This window comes from Pyxicephalus adspersus, chromosome 7 (assembly GCF_032062135.1).
Source record: "Pyxicephalus adspersus chromosome 7, UCB_Pads_2.0, whole genome shotgun sequence".
Taxonomy (NCBI): Eukaryota; Metazoa; Chordata; class Amphibia; order Anura; family Pyxicephalidae; genus Pyxicephalus; species Pyxicephalus adspersus.
The window spans coordinates 1,647,132-1,661,334 of record NC_092864.1 but is presented as its reverse complement, the minus strand read 5'-3'; the positions used below and the strand labels follow the sequence as shown (position 1 = coordinate 1,661,334).

The window sequence follows — 14,203 nt, the reverse complement described above, 5'->3', positions numbered from 1 at the left end:
AGAGCTTGCAGTTCCTTGGTCAATGAGCAGTTTGTACCTTTCAGGACAGTTTAAGTGACTATATGACTGTAAAGGTGACATTCTTCTCACTGGCACTAATATACTGTGAGTTGTGGATATAGTAATTATAACCCGGGTTCCCTTTAAACCCAAGAGTAATTTCAATGTTTTCCCTCACCTGTGGTCATATTTCTGCCATTATGTACCTATGTATAATGTTACCTGTAAAATGACTTTTTTTTTACTCATTTTACTCACACCTACTAGGTCTGGAAACAATTAGGACAATAATTGAGATAAAAAACCCTAATCATCCAGAATACAACAAAATGATCATTAATCTTTTGAGATATTGTCTAACCAGAAATATTTTCACATACAATCAAAAATATTACTTCCAGGTCCAAGGCGTTGTGATGGGGACAAAATGTGCCCCATCGTACCCCAATCTATACCTGGGAGAGTGGAAAGGAGAATTATTTCTAGACCCCAATTTCGCCATTTTTGCAACCCAGATCTTTCTATGGCGTCGATATATCGATGATATCTTTGGTTTGAAATCCCTCCCAAATATGTTTAATTTCATCCAGAGAAATACATTCAATCTCAAATTTACAATGTACTCAAACTAAAATAAAATACCCTTTTTAGATGTATGTGTGATAATCACTGAAGACCAAAATATTACCACCACTCTCTTTAGAAGCGGCGGGCAACAAAACCCTACATGCCCTAAACTCACATCCAATACCCCTCTTAAAAATCATCCCATTTAGTAAGATGTTAAGACTAAAAAGGAATTGCACATCAGAAATAGATTTTAAACATGAGACCAAGGCTCTCACTATGAGGCTATTACAGAGAAGTGATAGCAAAAAACTTTAAAAAAAAATCCTACTACAAGGCTAGTCGGCTTAAATGAGATAATTTATTCTGTGAACAAACAAAAAATGCCAAAAAACCTACTGAGAAACGCAAAGTCCATCTAATCACCCGTTATAATCAAGAACACGCTAATATAAAAAAGATATATATATATAAAGACACATATAGGAAACAAACCACAAGTGATTTATAGAAAATCCGGATCTATAAAAGATCTGTTAGTACATAATCATTATGAACCTTATGTCGCAATTATGGACAAAACCAGCAGACCAAAAGGAACTTTTAAATGTAGACTTTATAAACAATGTAATTGGATGTATGAAAATCAAACTCTGACCTTACCTAATGGATCAATACATAGACTAAACAAACACGTAAACTGCGAATCTAAGGAGATTATATATCTTATTACATGCAGGTGTGGTAGATATCATATAGGGAAAACTAAAAGGAAGTTTAAACAACGTATCTATGAACACATACGTAAATACTAATGGAAAAATGCTAACGACTATTAGTGTACATGTAGGCACAGACTGCAAACATTGCTCAGCTTTAGAACAAATATCCAATAAATAAAGGGAGGGGGGGGGTAACATGGACAAAATCTTGCTTCATCATGAAGCTAAATGGATTTTCACTTTAAAAGCCAACTATCTGCCAGGTTTGAACAAGACTTTTAGTTTCAAACTTTTTTTTGTAGCGAATATGGGTGAAAAGCCCCCCCGTGCCCCCCTCCTTAAATGATAATGTTTATACTATTAACATTATAAATATCAACTGTATCTTACACTGGTAAAGTATATATAGATGGGAATAACCCAATATATATGTATTTTATATTGCTTGTGTAGGCAAATGTTAAGATCAGATACACTTGCATCTCTTCGCTGTTTTTTCTATCTGATATAATGTATTAAGTAAAACCTTTTTTGATTTAACTTATTATGACTGTATAGTGATATCAGATGAACCTTCTGTAAGATACGCCCCTTCTACAAAAGATCTGATCTAATATATAGTTTTCAAAACTTTTATTGATGTAATGTATTTTCACTGTATTATGATACCCAAGAAACTTCATGTAATGCACTTTGCCAAACAAAAGATCAGATCCATATACTATTTGTAGAAATACAGCTCCATGGCTCTCGGTTCAAAAAAATCATCAATATGACATACATATGAGATGGGACCCCTGGGTACGCGGGGATGGGGGCATCGGCATAAAGTCACCTTTCACCATAAAGTCACATTGTCACCCCATCATGCTGCATCCCCGTATGTGCCTGTTCTATTGGACGGGTGCACATCATCCAGATAAGGAAAAAGCAGTATGTGGTAACTAGTAAAGTTACTTCTGAAGTAAGGAGTCTTTTTTGACCTCTGATGTACCATATGAGATTAAATATCAAGATTAATATGATATTGATTATTGTAACCTTAGATAGTATATCCTAATGAAAGTTACTTAATTATCACTAAACAAATAAAATAAAACAAACATTTAAATACCAATATACCATTGTAACACATATCTGTTAAATGTTTAGATGTTTTCAAGAAACAGTGCTTTGATCTCCAACATACGTAGCATCACCCCCGAGGAAGCCTGTAGTGGGGGAAACGCGTCGGGTTAACAAATCTGCGACCAAAGAAATATTCATATGTTACACGTTCTATGCACTTTAAGTAGTTGATTTGTGTCTAGTATAGGAGGTACACAACTTCTAAAAGTGAAAAAGTCCCTCTCCAACTGTACTGTGTATGTTAACGAAAATGTTTGAGTAACTGACCTCAAGGGATGAGGAAGTACCTCCCAAATCTGTGTTGTTGTTATTATATTTGTTGTTTCATACACTAGAGAATGTATTAATGAGTTTTGTTGAATACACAAGAAATTGCTGCCAAAAAAACCCGTCTCTGGACCATATTTATTTTGATAAAGGACAGCCATAGTCACAATGCAGCCATGGGTAGTTTTTCTTTTGTGAAATCTTGTAAAACCCATGAAGGAGTTTGCCTTGGCTAAAATGCCAATGGGTGGGAACCCCGTTTTAGTCCGGAATGGCTCAGGGTAGTCTGTTGGTGAAAGGTGGAGCAATGACTTGTGTGTTCATTCCCAAGATGTGTATGGCAGCCTGACAAGACGAGGACGGTCTTTGCAGGATTTCAGTGCCTTTCTATTCTTATTTTGTATTTAAGCTACAGGTGCTCTGGTTTAATAAGAAAGGCTGCTAGGGCCATTCCAAGAGTATTGCTGTGTCTTATATTAATGATATATTCATGAATTGGGTGTAAAAATGTTGGCAGTCTGATAGGGATGAGTGGGGACGTGCACCCCATCTGCTCTATCTTAGCCAGGAATAGTAGGCCTCGTTATACAATGTTATATATACATAATGACACTATTATAATTCTCTGGTATTGGAGGAAGATATTTCAAAAACTGAAATGTATATTTCTGTATTTTAGATAACATTCCTATTCCGGCCTCACATATAGCAGCAGATTCCAGGCAATGCTACATTTCTTATTTGTTCCCATAAAACTCAGCTATCGTCTGGAGCTGAAATATAATCCCCACACATAGAACAATTATTTTGTTATTTCATTATAAGAAACATTGGAAAAGATATTTTACCAGCAAATGATTTGCCCAATTAAAGAATCCCTGAGGTAGAACACTTTCTAAACAAATACCTAATGGCCCGTCTCTCTCTGGGATTAATTTGATGCAATAATTATTTGTGTCTAATTATAATGCAAATCCCACAACTGGGAAACACTGCACAGTGATCTGCTCATAAAATCCCATTCCTCCCGGTGTGTCTGACGTTATTTGGGTGTCCACTTGCTACAAACTCATCCTGGCACATCAATGGAGCTGATTCAGGGTTGGCATGCTATCGTCTCCATCAATTTATAACATAGTGAATGTAAAGAACTGATTGTAATTTATATTTGAAAACTAAATTTCAAAGCAACTCAGCAAAATGGATCAAGCAATGCTGCTGAACAGATTATAGGAGAACAACATGTTGGTAGATTGGTCACGTTATACTGAACAACGTTCTGGCTTGCAGAAAATGACTGAGCTATCGTATAACAGATCTAATTACAGGTGTGAGTTATTGGGATTTTCATTTAAAGACACAAAAAATAGATGCTTCTTAAACTGAAATCTTTTACTGAGGTCTCAGATTTGCACATCCAGGAATTGCAATAATTCATAATATATCATAATGATTTATATATAAGTTAATGATCAAAATAATTATTAAAATACCACATTTTTCTTATATAGAGCATAAATGAGAGGTTAGTACATCACACCGATAGAGCCCACAAGGATCACAGCCCAGGTAGACACAAAAGTTGCCACGAATGTAATGCTGCCACTCAGCTCCGGCACTGGTTTTGACTTTTACCTGTGATGTTTGGCTTTTTGCATTGATTTCTGTTGCATTTTTGGATACTTCAATTTGTGTTTCTTCAGCAGAGCAGTTTTTGTAAGATCATCAGTCTTTCACATGTCTCTGATTTTTTGAATCAGTTCTTCTATTCTCTTTTTTGGATTTCCGTTTTGAAATGTTTCAAATCTCCAAAAGCTGAGGACTTTCACTTTCTTCACAACTTTCCACAGCTTTAGTATCTTATTGTTCAGATTGAGCATGGAAGCCATGATGGGCACAAGAGCGATTCCTGCTACCAAAAACAGATCTGACGATGTTACAAAATCTGCTCTGCAGTGGAAAATAACCTTGTTTGCAGGAAGACATTGTTCGCAAGAAAATAGTATGAAGTTCAGCTTCCAAAGAAACAAAAATTGTTTATTTAGTGAGTGTCCACTTTTGAAAGTCTATGTGCACATATTTTAGAAAGAAAGTGGAAGGTTTATTGATTCCAATCACGCAGTGAATGTCAAGAACCAAATAAAATAATTTTTGTAGACTTGATTGAACAATCTAAATCAAATTTTCTCAACCAGGATTCCTCCAGAGGTTGCTGGGGGTTCCTTGAGCAATGAACAGTTTGTCCGTTTCAGTTCAGTATAAGTGACTGATCTGTAAGGGTGACATTCTTCCCACTGACCACCATGATAATGTACTGTGAGCTGTGAATATAGTAGTTATAAAAGGGTTCTCTTATTTTAAGGGTTCCCCCATAGTAAAAAGATCAAGAAACACTGATCTAAATGAACAAAACTTCACCTTACTTACTTTTCTACTCTACTCTACTTACTTACATAAAATTCATATTTCCAGCCCCGCTGTGGAGTTCTGTGGTCCATAGATGGAGGGAAATTTGTAAGAAACAGCAACTTATCATTATTCATCAACTCTGATTGGAAGAACCTCAGAGACTGAAACACTGCAAGTAAATCTGCTCTTTGTGCAGTGAGTTGTGATAAAACATGACTATTATATTTTATAAATGTTTCTATGTACATGAGATCGAGATATCTTTGAATACAAAATAAAAAACATAATAGGATATAAAGAAAATAGATTTGTACAAATATCAAATATTTCATTTCAATATAAATGTTCCAGTATATCACAAAATAAATATTGTCTGTTATTTTAGGTTCTGGTCTATAAAATATCATGAATTCCAGCCTGACAATCTCCCCAGACTTTCTGTTAGTAGCCCTGTCGGACCTCCCAGACCTCAGAGTTGTCCTCTTCTGTATCCTCCTTCTCCTTTACCTTCTAACACTAACGGGTAACACAATTATCATTGTAGCCTCACAGCTGGATGAGCGACTACACAAGCCAATGTACTTCTTTTTGGGCAATTTAGCTTTCCTGGACATTTGTTATACTTCCACCACCATGCCCAAACTTTTACAGATCCTTCTAGCCAAGACCAAGTCCATCACATTCATTGGCTGTGTGACTCAGCTGTTTTTCTTTTTGGCATTTGTGGGCACTGAACACGTCCTTCTCTTGGTAATGTCTTATGACAGATTTGTAGCTGTATGTCTCCCTCTCCGATATACGGTCTTGATGAAACAAAGCGTTTGTTCCAGCTTGGCTTTTGTATCCTGGTTCATTGGCCTGGTGAATTCCACGGTTCATACCACATTCACATTTCGACTTAAGTTTTGTGGAGTTAGAAAGATCAATTATTTCTTTTGTGATATCCCACCACTCCTTTCTCTGGCCTGTGATGATACATCGGTGAATGAGCATCTCTTGCTCGCCATTGGGGTTTTCATTGGGTGGGCTCCATTCCTGAGCATCCTCATATCGTACATTTACATCATTGTCACCATTATGAAGATTCGATCTGAGGAAGGAAGACAGAAAGCATTTTCCACATGTGTTTCTCATCTTACTGTCGTCATCTTGTATTACGGAAGTGCTGTTTTCAATTATGTGAGACCGGTCTCCAGCTACTCTTTGGGTAAGGATCAGCTGATTTCTGTCCTGTATAGCATGGTGATTCCAATGCTGAATCCGGTCATTTACACCTTGAAGAATCAGGAAGTCAAGGATTCCATCAACAGACAATTTACTTTAAGAATGAAGCTCTAGACTTGGAAATCTGTAATGCATGCAAAAAACATTATGAATACTTCAAACAATGTGATGTGTCTCATTATTTTATGCATTACCATCCTTGGAATTGATTTGGAAAAGTCCAATCTCAGTAATTCTGCCTTCCATAACTCCTCCTCTTTTATCCTGAATTTGCAAAAACAAAAACTGTGCAACATTGTGCCACAAATTTGCATTGTTTTCTGTTTCAGAGACTTTCTTTTTTATACTCAGGGGTTTGCAATTAAAGAGGCCCTGTCAAAGATATGATGTAGGCTGCTGACTGATGGCGTTCTGATACTTAAATTTTAAAATCTATAACTGAACAAAAATAAGTATGTAGCTTAGGTATTCATTTACCTGCATCCTTGTTTCCTGTGTGTGAGTAAAGCTACCACAACCAAAAGATTAGCTTTACATCTTGTACATTAGTATTCTTTTGGATAGGTTCAGCAATGGCAGCTTTTATCTTCTTTCACTGACAAGCCCACTATAATAAAATTAACAAACTCCTCGCATTAGAAGAACCACCCACTATGACCTTGATCCACTATTAGTTCATCCTCCATAATGGCCGCATTGGGACTCGAGGAGCCAAGGTGAATGTCGCACATTCCATAACTCTATCGGTCAGCCTTGTGATTAACATTCACCAGTCGCACTGCATATCCTGATTGCATATTCTACAATTTACTAGATTGAATGTAAGCTGCTGGGGTCATTAGTCTGCTCATTATACAGAGAATAGGTTTTGTATTTAGGAAAGGAGTGAAGATGTGATCTGGGAACAGGAAACTTTTTTAAGTTTAGGGTTGAAAAATAAAATAAGCTTAACTTAAGTAAATATCAAATATTGTATATGATCTGATTTTTCCTTGCTGAAGTTAAGTAACACTTATGAATTCTGAAGCTCGTCAACCCAATCACTGGATCACATTTATTCTCCTTCCCCTAATCTGAGCTTGGCTGTTGAGGGGCCACAGAATGGGTTATGGTGTGCTCCATAGTTCAAAACTGACCCATCATCATATACATTTATTGAAAATAAAAAAAAAAAAAAGATTAGAATTAAAAATGACTAAATGTGCCATGAATGAGCTGTTCTGAGGTTTGGTGATTTTCTGATACACATAAGAACCTATATTAAAACTACTAAACGGAGAACTTTAAGTGAAAATCTCCTTCCGTAGACTTGGACTGTACACCCTGACATCTCAGGCATTGCTGTTTGTTTTGGTATTTAGTTATATTTCACCCAGTCCTCCCATACGCTATCATTTGCAGGAACTGTCCACCCATAAAAAGTAAACTGAACTAAATATCAACTAATACAATTACCTACTACTACTAATTACTAATACAAAAACCTGCATGTATAGTACCGAGAATTTCATGATATGTGACACAGGAATATCTGAGATTAATGGCCACAACTACATCCATTTGTAGTATTACATTTTGCAGTAGCTGACATTACTATAAATTGCCCAAAATAAAATACTGAGTATCCTTTCACCAGATAGGCAACTAATTGGCATACAATTCAAATGACTGGACACAGATACAGCTGAATGATATTTAATGGCAAGGTTTAGGACTTGTAAACGTTTGCCAAATACAAATTATTTTTTTTTCCTGATTTCCTACCTGGGTGAAAGCCACATTCAAGGTATGAATAATCCAAGTGGTCCAGGGATGGGATAAGGCTCCTCAAAAAGCCTTAAACATCTATCAATCTCAATGTTGCAATCCTAAAATAATAAAATATTATTTCATTAAAAAAATACTTTACATTTTGTTTTATAGGAACAAAGTAGTTTCCAATCATTACAAGTATCGCATTTCCCAATTTATTGAATTTCTTTAGGACAGATGTCTCTAATACAGGCGGTCCCCGAGTTACAAACATCCGGCTTACATACAGATCGTACTTACAAATGGAGGCTGTACAGCAGGGGAACACCGGGATCACCGGGCGGCAGCCAAAGGGTATCGTGCGATTTTCTACACAGTCTGTATTCTTCAGTAAATCTGCTGCTTCTAGAATAGAGCCGCTGACCAGGGGTTCCGGCCTTTACAGAGATCACCGTACTATACATAATATATAGAAGCAGAAAAGGCAAAGTTAGAGGAGCAAGATCTGATACAGAAAGGTTCACCAAAGTTTAGCCTGAGACCCTACAAAGCCATTAATGATGAAAAAAAGGAACGTTCTGTGCAAACCTCCATTGATATCTACCTTTATTTAATTATCTAGGACATTTGTGTGTTTGCTGGTGCCACATATAATGTAATCTGCATTAAAATTTCATCTAATTTTTAAATGGACTTTTTAGGCATCTGTCCGCCAACAATCATGAACCACTAGACCCCCCAGTAATATATATATATATATATATATATATTCCATAAATGCTGGATAATGCTGGAGTTTGTTTGAACCTTTTAACAATAGAAATATAAGCTGTGGGATGTCTGCGGATATTAGTGCTACCTGTATGGCTCCATTAGGAAACTTAATCACCAAAGTTAATGATTGCAAATGGTTACAATGTTTTAAACAAGTGAGGTTATCATTTCAATTTTTGATATCAGTCTCATAACTCCTGAAGAAGCGGACTCTGCAAAACGCATCAAAAATTGAGATTGTATATATATATTTTGAGGATGAAACATCTGGCTGTTCTTTAACAAATACTTATGATTGTAGTACAATATAGAGGTGAGAGGTGACCAAAAGTCTATTTAAAATGTGATGTAAACCTTCTTTCATCCCAACTTTAAGAAACTGAATCCAGCAGCAGAATCAGACCGTGACTCTCTAATTCCAGTCCCATCCTCTACAACAAGTCCATCATCTTCTACACAAATTGTTTAAGGTTGTAATGCTGTTTAATCATTTGCAGAAAGCTAAAAATAAATAATATGTTAAAACAAACATCTGTCCAAGTTGCATTTAGTAGAAATAATGAACCTGTCCCAACTTACATACAAATATAACTTATGAACAGACCTACAGAACCTCACTTTATACATCTCTCTATAACATCTCCTTATAACCCGGGGGCTGCCTATATAGCACCATGGTTCCTGCTAAAATACAATCTAAATACAGATCAGAGATAAAAGGTGCAGGACTTACATTGGGTCATTGTGTGGATGAGGTGCATGCCCTAGATGTCTGCCCTATACAAAGCTTAAATCTCGGCACAGTTACATAGTTATGTATCCTTCGTATTCTCGGTCACACTCCAAGAACTCTATAATGTGCAATAAAACTTGGAACAAAGATTAGTCTTCGAAGAAAAGCAACCCAGGACAATTAAAACAGGCAAAATAATTATAACAACACCAATACACAATGATTATTGTATTACTGCACTAATACAACATATAGAAAGAGAATTACATAGAAACATTGGCTCATATACTGTACAGAGATTGCAAAACATCCATGAAGCAACAGAGGAAAATCTAAATCAATAAATCAATACTCCTATTGTGCAAATATGCAAATACATGTGAAAGTCTGTGTTCTGCAGAATATATATGTCTGTGTTTTTCCTATATTTTTAGCATTTTGATTCTTCTTTATTTGCAAGAAAATAAAGTGAAAGTTTTCACCAAATATACATTCGGAAATATTTGAGACACTGAAACAATTGACACTGAAAAACAACCTTAATCTAATAATACTCACCTTTCATATTGCTTTCGTTTACTCATGTTATACATACCAATACAAAGTCTTTGCACTGTATAATTTCCTCATGCAGAACATAAAATGGCATTGTTATAACATTAATGACATTCATTACATTTATTCCTGACTTACATCAGTCCATAGAAATGGGAACAGATAAATCTCCTTTGTTATAAATTGTTTTAAATATTTGTTTTTACTATAATGACTGTTATATATAAATTCTTCATATAATATCGCCTAATGCTTGGAGAGATAAGATGAGACACAACACAATCACAGCACAGTGACATTACCAGATAACTTGCTTTAAAAAAAATCTCTTAACAATTACAAAACATTGTACCACAAATCAGATATTACCAGATAATGACAAATTGTATCTAATATTCATATTTGAACACCAACAAGAATTTCAAAGGAACCACAAACCACAAAAAAACTTGTACGGATGTTGGCGTTAGGGCTTTATAAACGTACCCTGCTACAATTAGTTATATTATTTTATGATCATATTTTATATATGTTTGTGTTGTGTGTTTATTTCAATGTACTGTGTGGTATATTATATGGCACATTTCATATATGTCTATGTTGGTGCAATGTGATCATTATTTATATGGTTATATGGTTATGATTCATTATTTATAGGCCGTTCTTATATCCATCAGTGATGTGAACCCATAAAGTATGAACAGTACACAACGCAAAACATCTTGAGGTTGCTTGTGTTGATCTGCCAGAAAAGTATTAATATATTTTGCTATAAAATTTGTATTTATCAAAATTATCATCACCATCAATCATCATCATTGATATCCTCATTATCTATCATCCATCATCATCTGTCAACCTCAATCATCCTCAGTCATTATCTATCACCCTTAGTCTTCCTCCATCATCCTCTATCATCCTCCATCATCTTACATCCTTGGTCATTCTTCATCATACTCAATCATCTTCCACCATTCACAATAATCCTCCATCATGTTCATTACACTTTTTGGTGATAATTCAATGAAAATGCTTAATTCAAAATTCAAAGCAATATTACCCTTATGATAAAATCCCAGCCAAATTTACCATACGCATTATGTAACCAGCCATTTTTAGGATTCAGAATGTGTTGTTTTGTGAATTTTGTATATATTGCATATTGTACATCATGAATAAACCATGCAGTGTGTATTAGTCCATATAATCAATGTCATTAATTAGTAACGTGTGTTGTCAATTTTGTTTTTGCAAATAAAAAACATGAATTCGAGGAATGCTGAACTATATCTTTTGAATGCATTTATGTTCAGTACCTGGTAGGAATTTTCATGAATAAATACAGATGACAGAGATAAAATGTTACCTCTAATATACAGAGGACCCACTGATAAGCTGGTGACGTTCCCCCCGTTGTCCTCTATTGCAGGGTTTGTTGTAGAACAATTCTGGATGGTAGGTAAAGAGGATAGACATTACAATGTGCATAATATTAGGTCAATGTGTGTCCGTGTCATATATACTTACTGGGCTGCATGTTGTATTACACAACTGGATCTGACACTCTATAGAAAGTATGTTGTAATTCACAGCAAATTGTGTGATATTGAGTGAGAAACGTCCTTGGAGGGAAACTCCATTCTCTTCCACATTTATGGTAGAGTCATTCATAACTGGGCAGCTGTTGAGAGATATTATATTAGATACTACATAAATGTTAGATATTACATAAAAGAAAGATATTACATAAAAGTTAACTATACATCTGAAATACATATTAACATCAACAAATAGATCTCTAATCCTGGTTGTGTGACCCCAAAGCTTGGTCTGGGCTTTCCTAGCAGACTACATAATGGTCCAGGACCCTGCCCACTATATATTAGTCTGTGATTGCTTTCCTTTCCTTTTCATAGACTTAGTACTGCTCTGCAAGACATAAAGTCTGTACATCTTGGAAGAATGCCCACAAATATGATCATATATAAAGACTCGTGACATGGACATTGTGGTGATGTGTTGTTCTTTGTTTAGACATTGAGGTGGGTATTTAAACTCCATTCAGACAGAAACACATGTGGTCAGTACCTGTGACCTTTATGTTCTGATTCCTGGTAATGACCTTGGTTTTCTGACTTGTTCTCCTGTATCTGTGGCTAAATCCTGCATACCCAACCTTGTCTGCTTGCCCTGACCTTTGGTTATCTACAGACCATGCCCATCTGCCATCCGCCTCAAACAATTCACTTGTTTACTGATCCAGTTTGCTCACAGTCAGCTTTGACCTTTACCCCGTTCCTCTGCTTCTCTTCATCTGGGTTTGAATTATTTCATTATCTCTGAAGGGGCATTTCTTGGGGCCACAGCCTGGTGATTATCTGCAGCAAAGTTATCCATCACCCTGGATGTGGTGACCCATTGCTCCTGTGGAAAGCTTTGGTGATGACTTGGTGGTTGCTTAGACTTCACACCCTGGTCAGACTCGTACAAGCTACAAGGGCGGGGGATAACCAGAAGCTTATATCAAGAGAAATGAAGGCATTTTTGATAGCTGTACAATAAAATCTTTCAATATATATGAACACATATGTTAAGCAAATGGTTAACAAATGTAGAACATAACATATTTCATTTTGTTGTCGTTGAACATGGCTGGTCAAGGAGGTTGGTACACAATGAATGACCTGGAGACGCTCGGGTCTTAGGAGAGGTATGCAGTAAAGTGATGTTTAGAAGGCTAAAGAAAGTTAAGCAGTACATTTTAATCTCCATCTTGAAAGAAAAAACTCTTACTAGTCACTAATGACTTTGTATGTTACAGTGTCGGTGCTCTCAGATGCGATCACATAACAGTTCTTCATGATCAGCACAGCTGTGGAAGGAGAAGAAGTCTTATCTTGCACACTTATCCCAATATACATCAACTGGTTTGTGTCCGACCAGTCCTCATAAAGTTCTGTGTAATTAGGATTTTGGAAGATGCCCATTCTGACTGGGTAGGATATGGATCCTTCTGGGGAGAGATTACTTTCACTGCAAAACAGAAGAAGAATATTGGACAGTGAATACTCTCTAAGGCAACAACAATAAGACCCTAATATATATGTTGGAGAGCTATTTGAGAATGTTTGGTAACATTGCCATTTACCAAGGGAACCTTACTCCATAAACTCTGATGCAAATGGACATTTCTCCTGCAATTTATTATTAATTATTATTTTTAGTTTTTTGCCAAAAGCAAACTGTTAGGGGTGCTTCTCCATTGACCAGTTAGGAGGCATTACTCCATTAAAATTCAATATTAAAAGCCTTTTTCCACTGATTAGCCTTCTAAGGGGGCATTGTATCACTGACCACCTAATTCTTGACTCATCTCCATCAACCATGGGAGTAAGATATTACTTCTACACTGATCACCAATTTAAGGTTTTACTTTTACGCTCACTACTGGTGTAAAGGGCCATTCTGCACCCCTAATGTAAAGGGGCACTTCTTCCACAAGTTACTATTGTTTCCACTGGTGTTTTACCACCAGTATAAGGGAATACTAACCACCAAACCTGTCAAACCTCTAACAGCTTTTCTGACCGACCATCAATGTAAGAGATCACTAGTGAGAATCAATTTAAGGTGTGTTTTCACTAAATAGAAAATGAAAGGGGTCTTTACTTCACTGACCACAAATAAAATGGGGTACTGCTTTACCAACCCCCAATAGAAGGGGATGCTTCCGTTGTAGGAACAGTGATATAAGGTATACCGTTTATTCTGACCAAAAATGCAAGAGATCCTTTCTCCAATAAACCAAATGTTCCAATCATTTTACATAAAACCTAACCCTCCCCCGAGGTACCAGCCATACAATTTTAGTTAGACATACTCTACCTTAAAAGTACACTTGTAGAGAACCACAGTACAGTTTCCATGTTTCTTGGGTAAGTACAGGAGATATCTGTTGAAAATGTGTCCGAGGTGAATATTGGTGAAAGATACGCTATATTTGTGTATGTGAAATGACTGCTATTTGCCTGAAATAAAAGAGAGAAAATAAATATTCCCAGCCAAACTTCAT

General features: G+C 36.1%; 2 protein-coding genes across 3 annotated transcripts in view; one reads left to right on the top strand and one right to left on the bottom strand.

The window, feature by feature from the left end:
• Positions 1-4,061: 4,061 nt before the first annotated feature.
• LOC140334800 (uromodulin-like) overlaps positions 4,062-14,203 on the bottom strand; it is a 19,364-nt gene continuing 9,222 nt past the window's right edge. Inside the window, exons 8-14 of one of the 2 annotated variants that reach the window (XM_072417043.1) lie at positions 14,017-14,159; positions 12,925-13,164; positions 11,659-11,812; positions 9,198-11,579; positions 8,370-8,525; positions 8,082-8,185; positions 4,062-6,441 (exon numbers count right to left, since the gene is read on the bottom strand). In XM_072417043.1, the coding sequence (XP_072273144.1) occupies positions 11,352-11,579; positions 11,659-11,812; positions 12,925-13,164; positions 14,017-14,159 (765 nt within the window). In that variant the 3' untranslated portion in view covers positions 4,062-6,441; positions 8,082-8,185; positions 8,370-8,525; positions 9,198-11,351. The remainder of the gene's footprint in view (positions 6,442-8,081; positions 8,186-8,369; positions 8,526-9,197; positions 11,580-11,658; positions 11,813-12,924; positions 13,165-14,016; positions 14,160-14,203) is intronic. The other variant, XM_072417044.1, reaches the window with a different exon arrangement.
• Positions 5,499-6,438, top strand: LOC140334628 (olfactory receptor 5V1-like). The gene has a single exon (XM_072416867.1). The coding sequence runs from the start codon at positions 5,499-5,501 to the stop codon at positions 6,429-6,431; it is 933 nt and encodes a 310-aa protein (XP_072272968.1). The 3' UTR covers positions 6,432-6,438.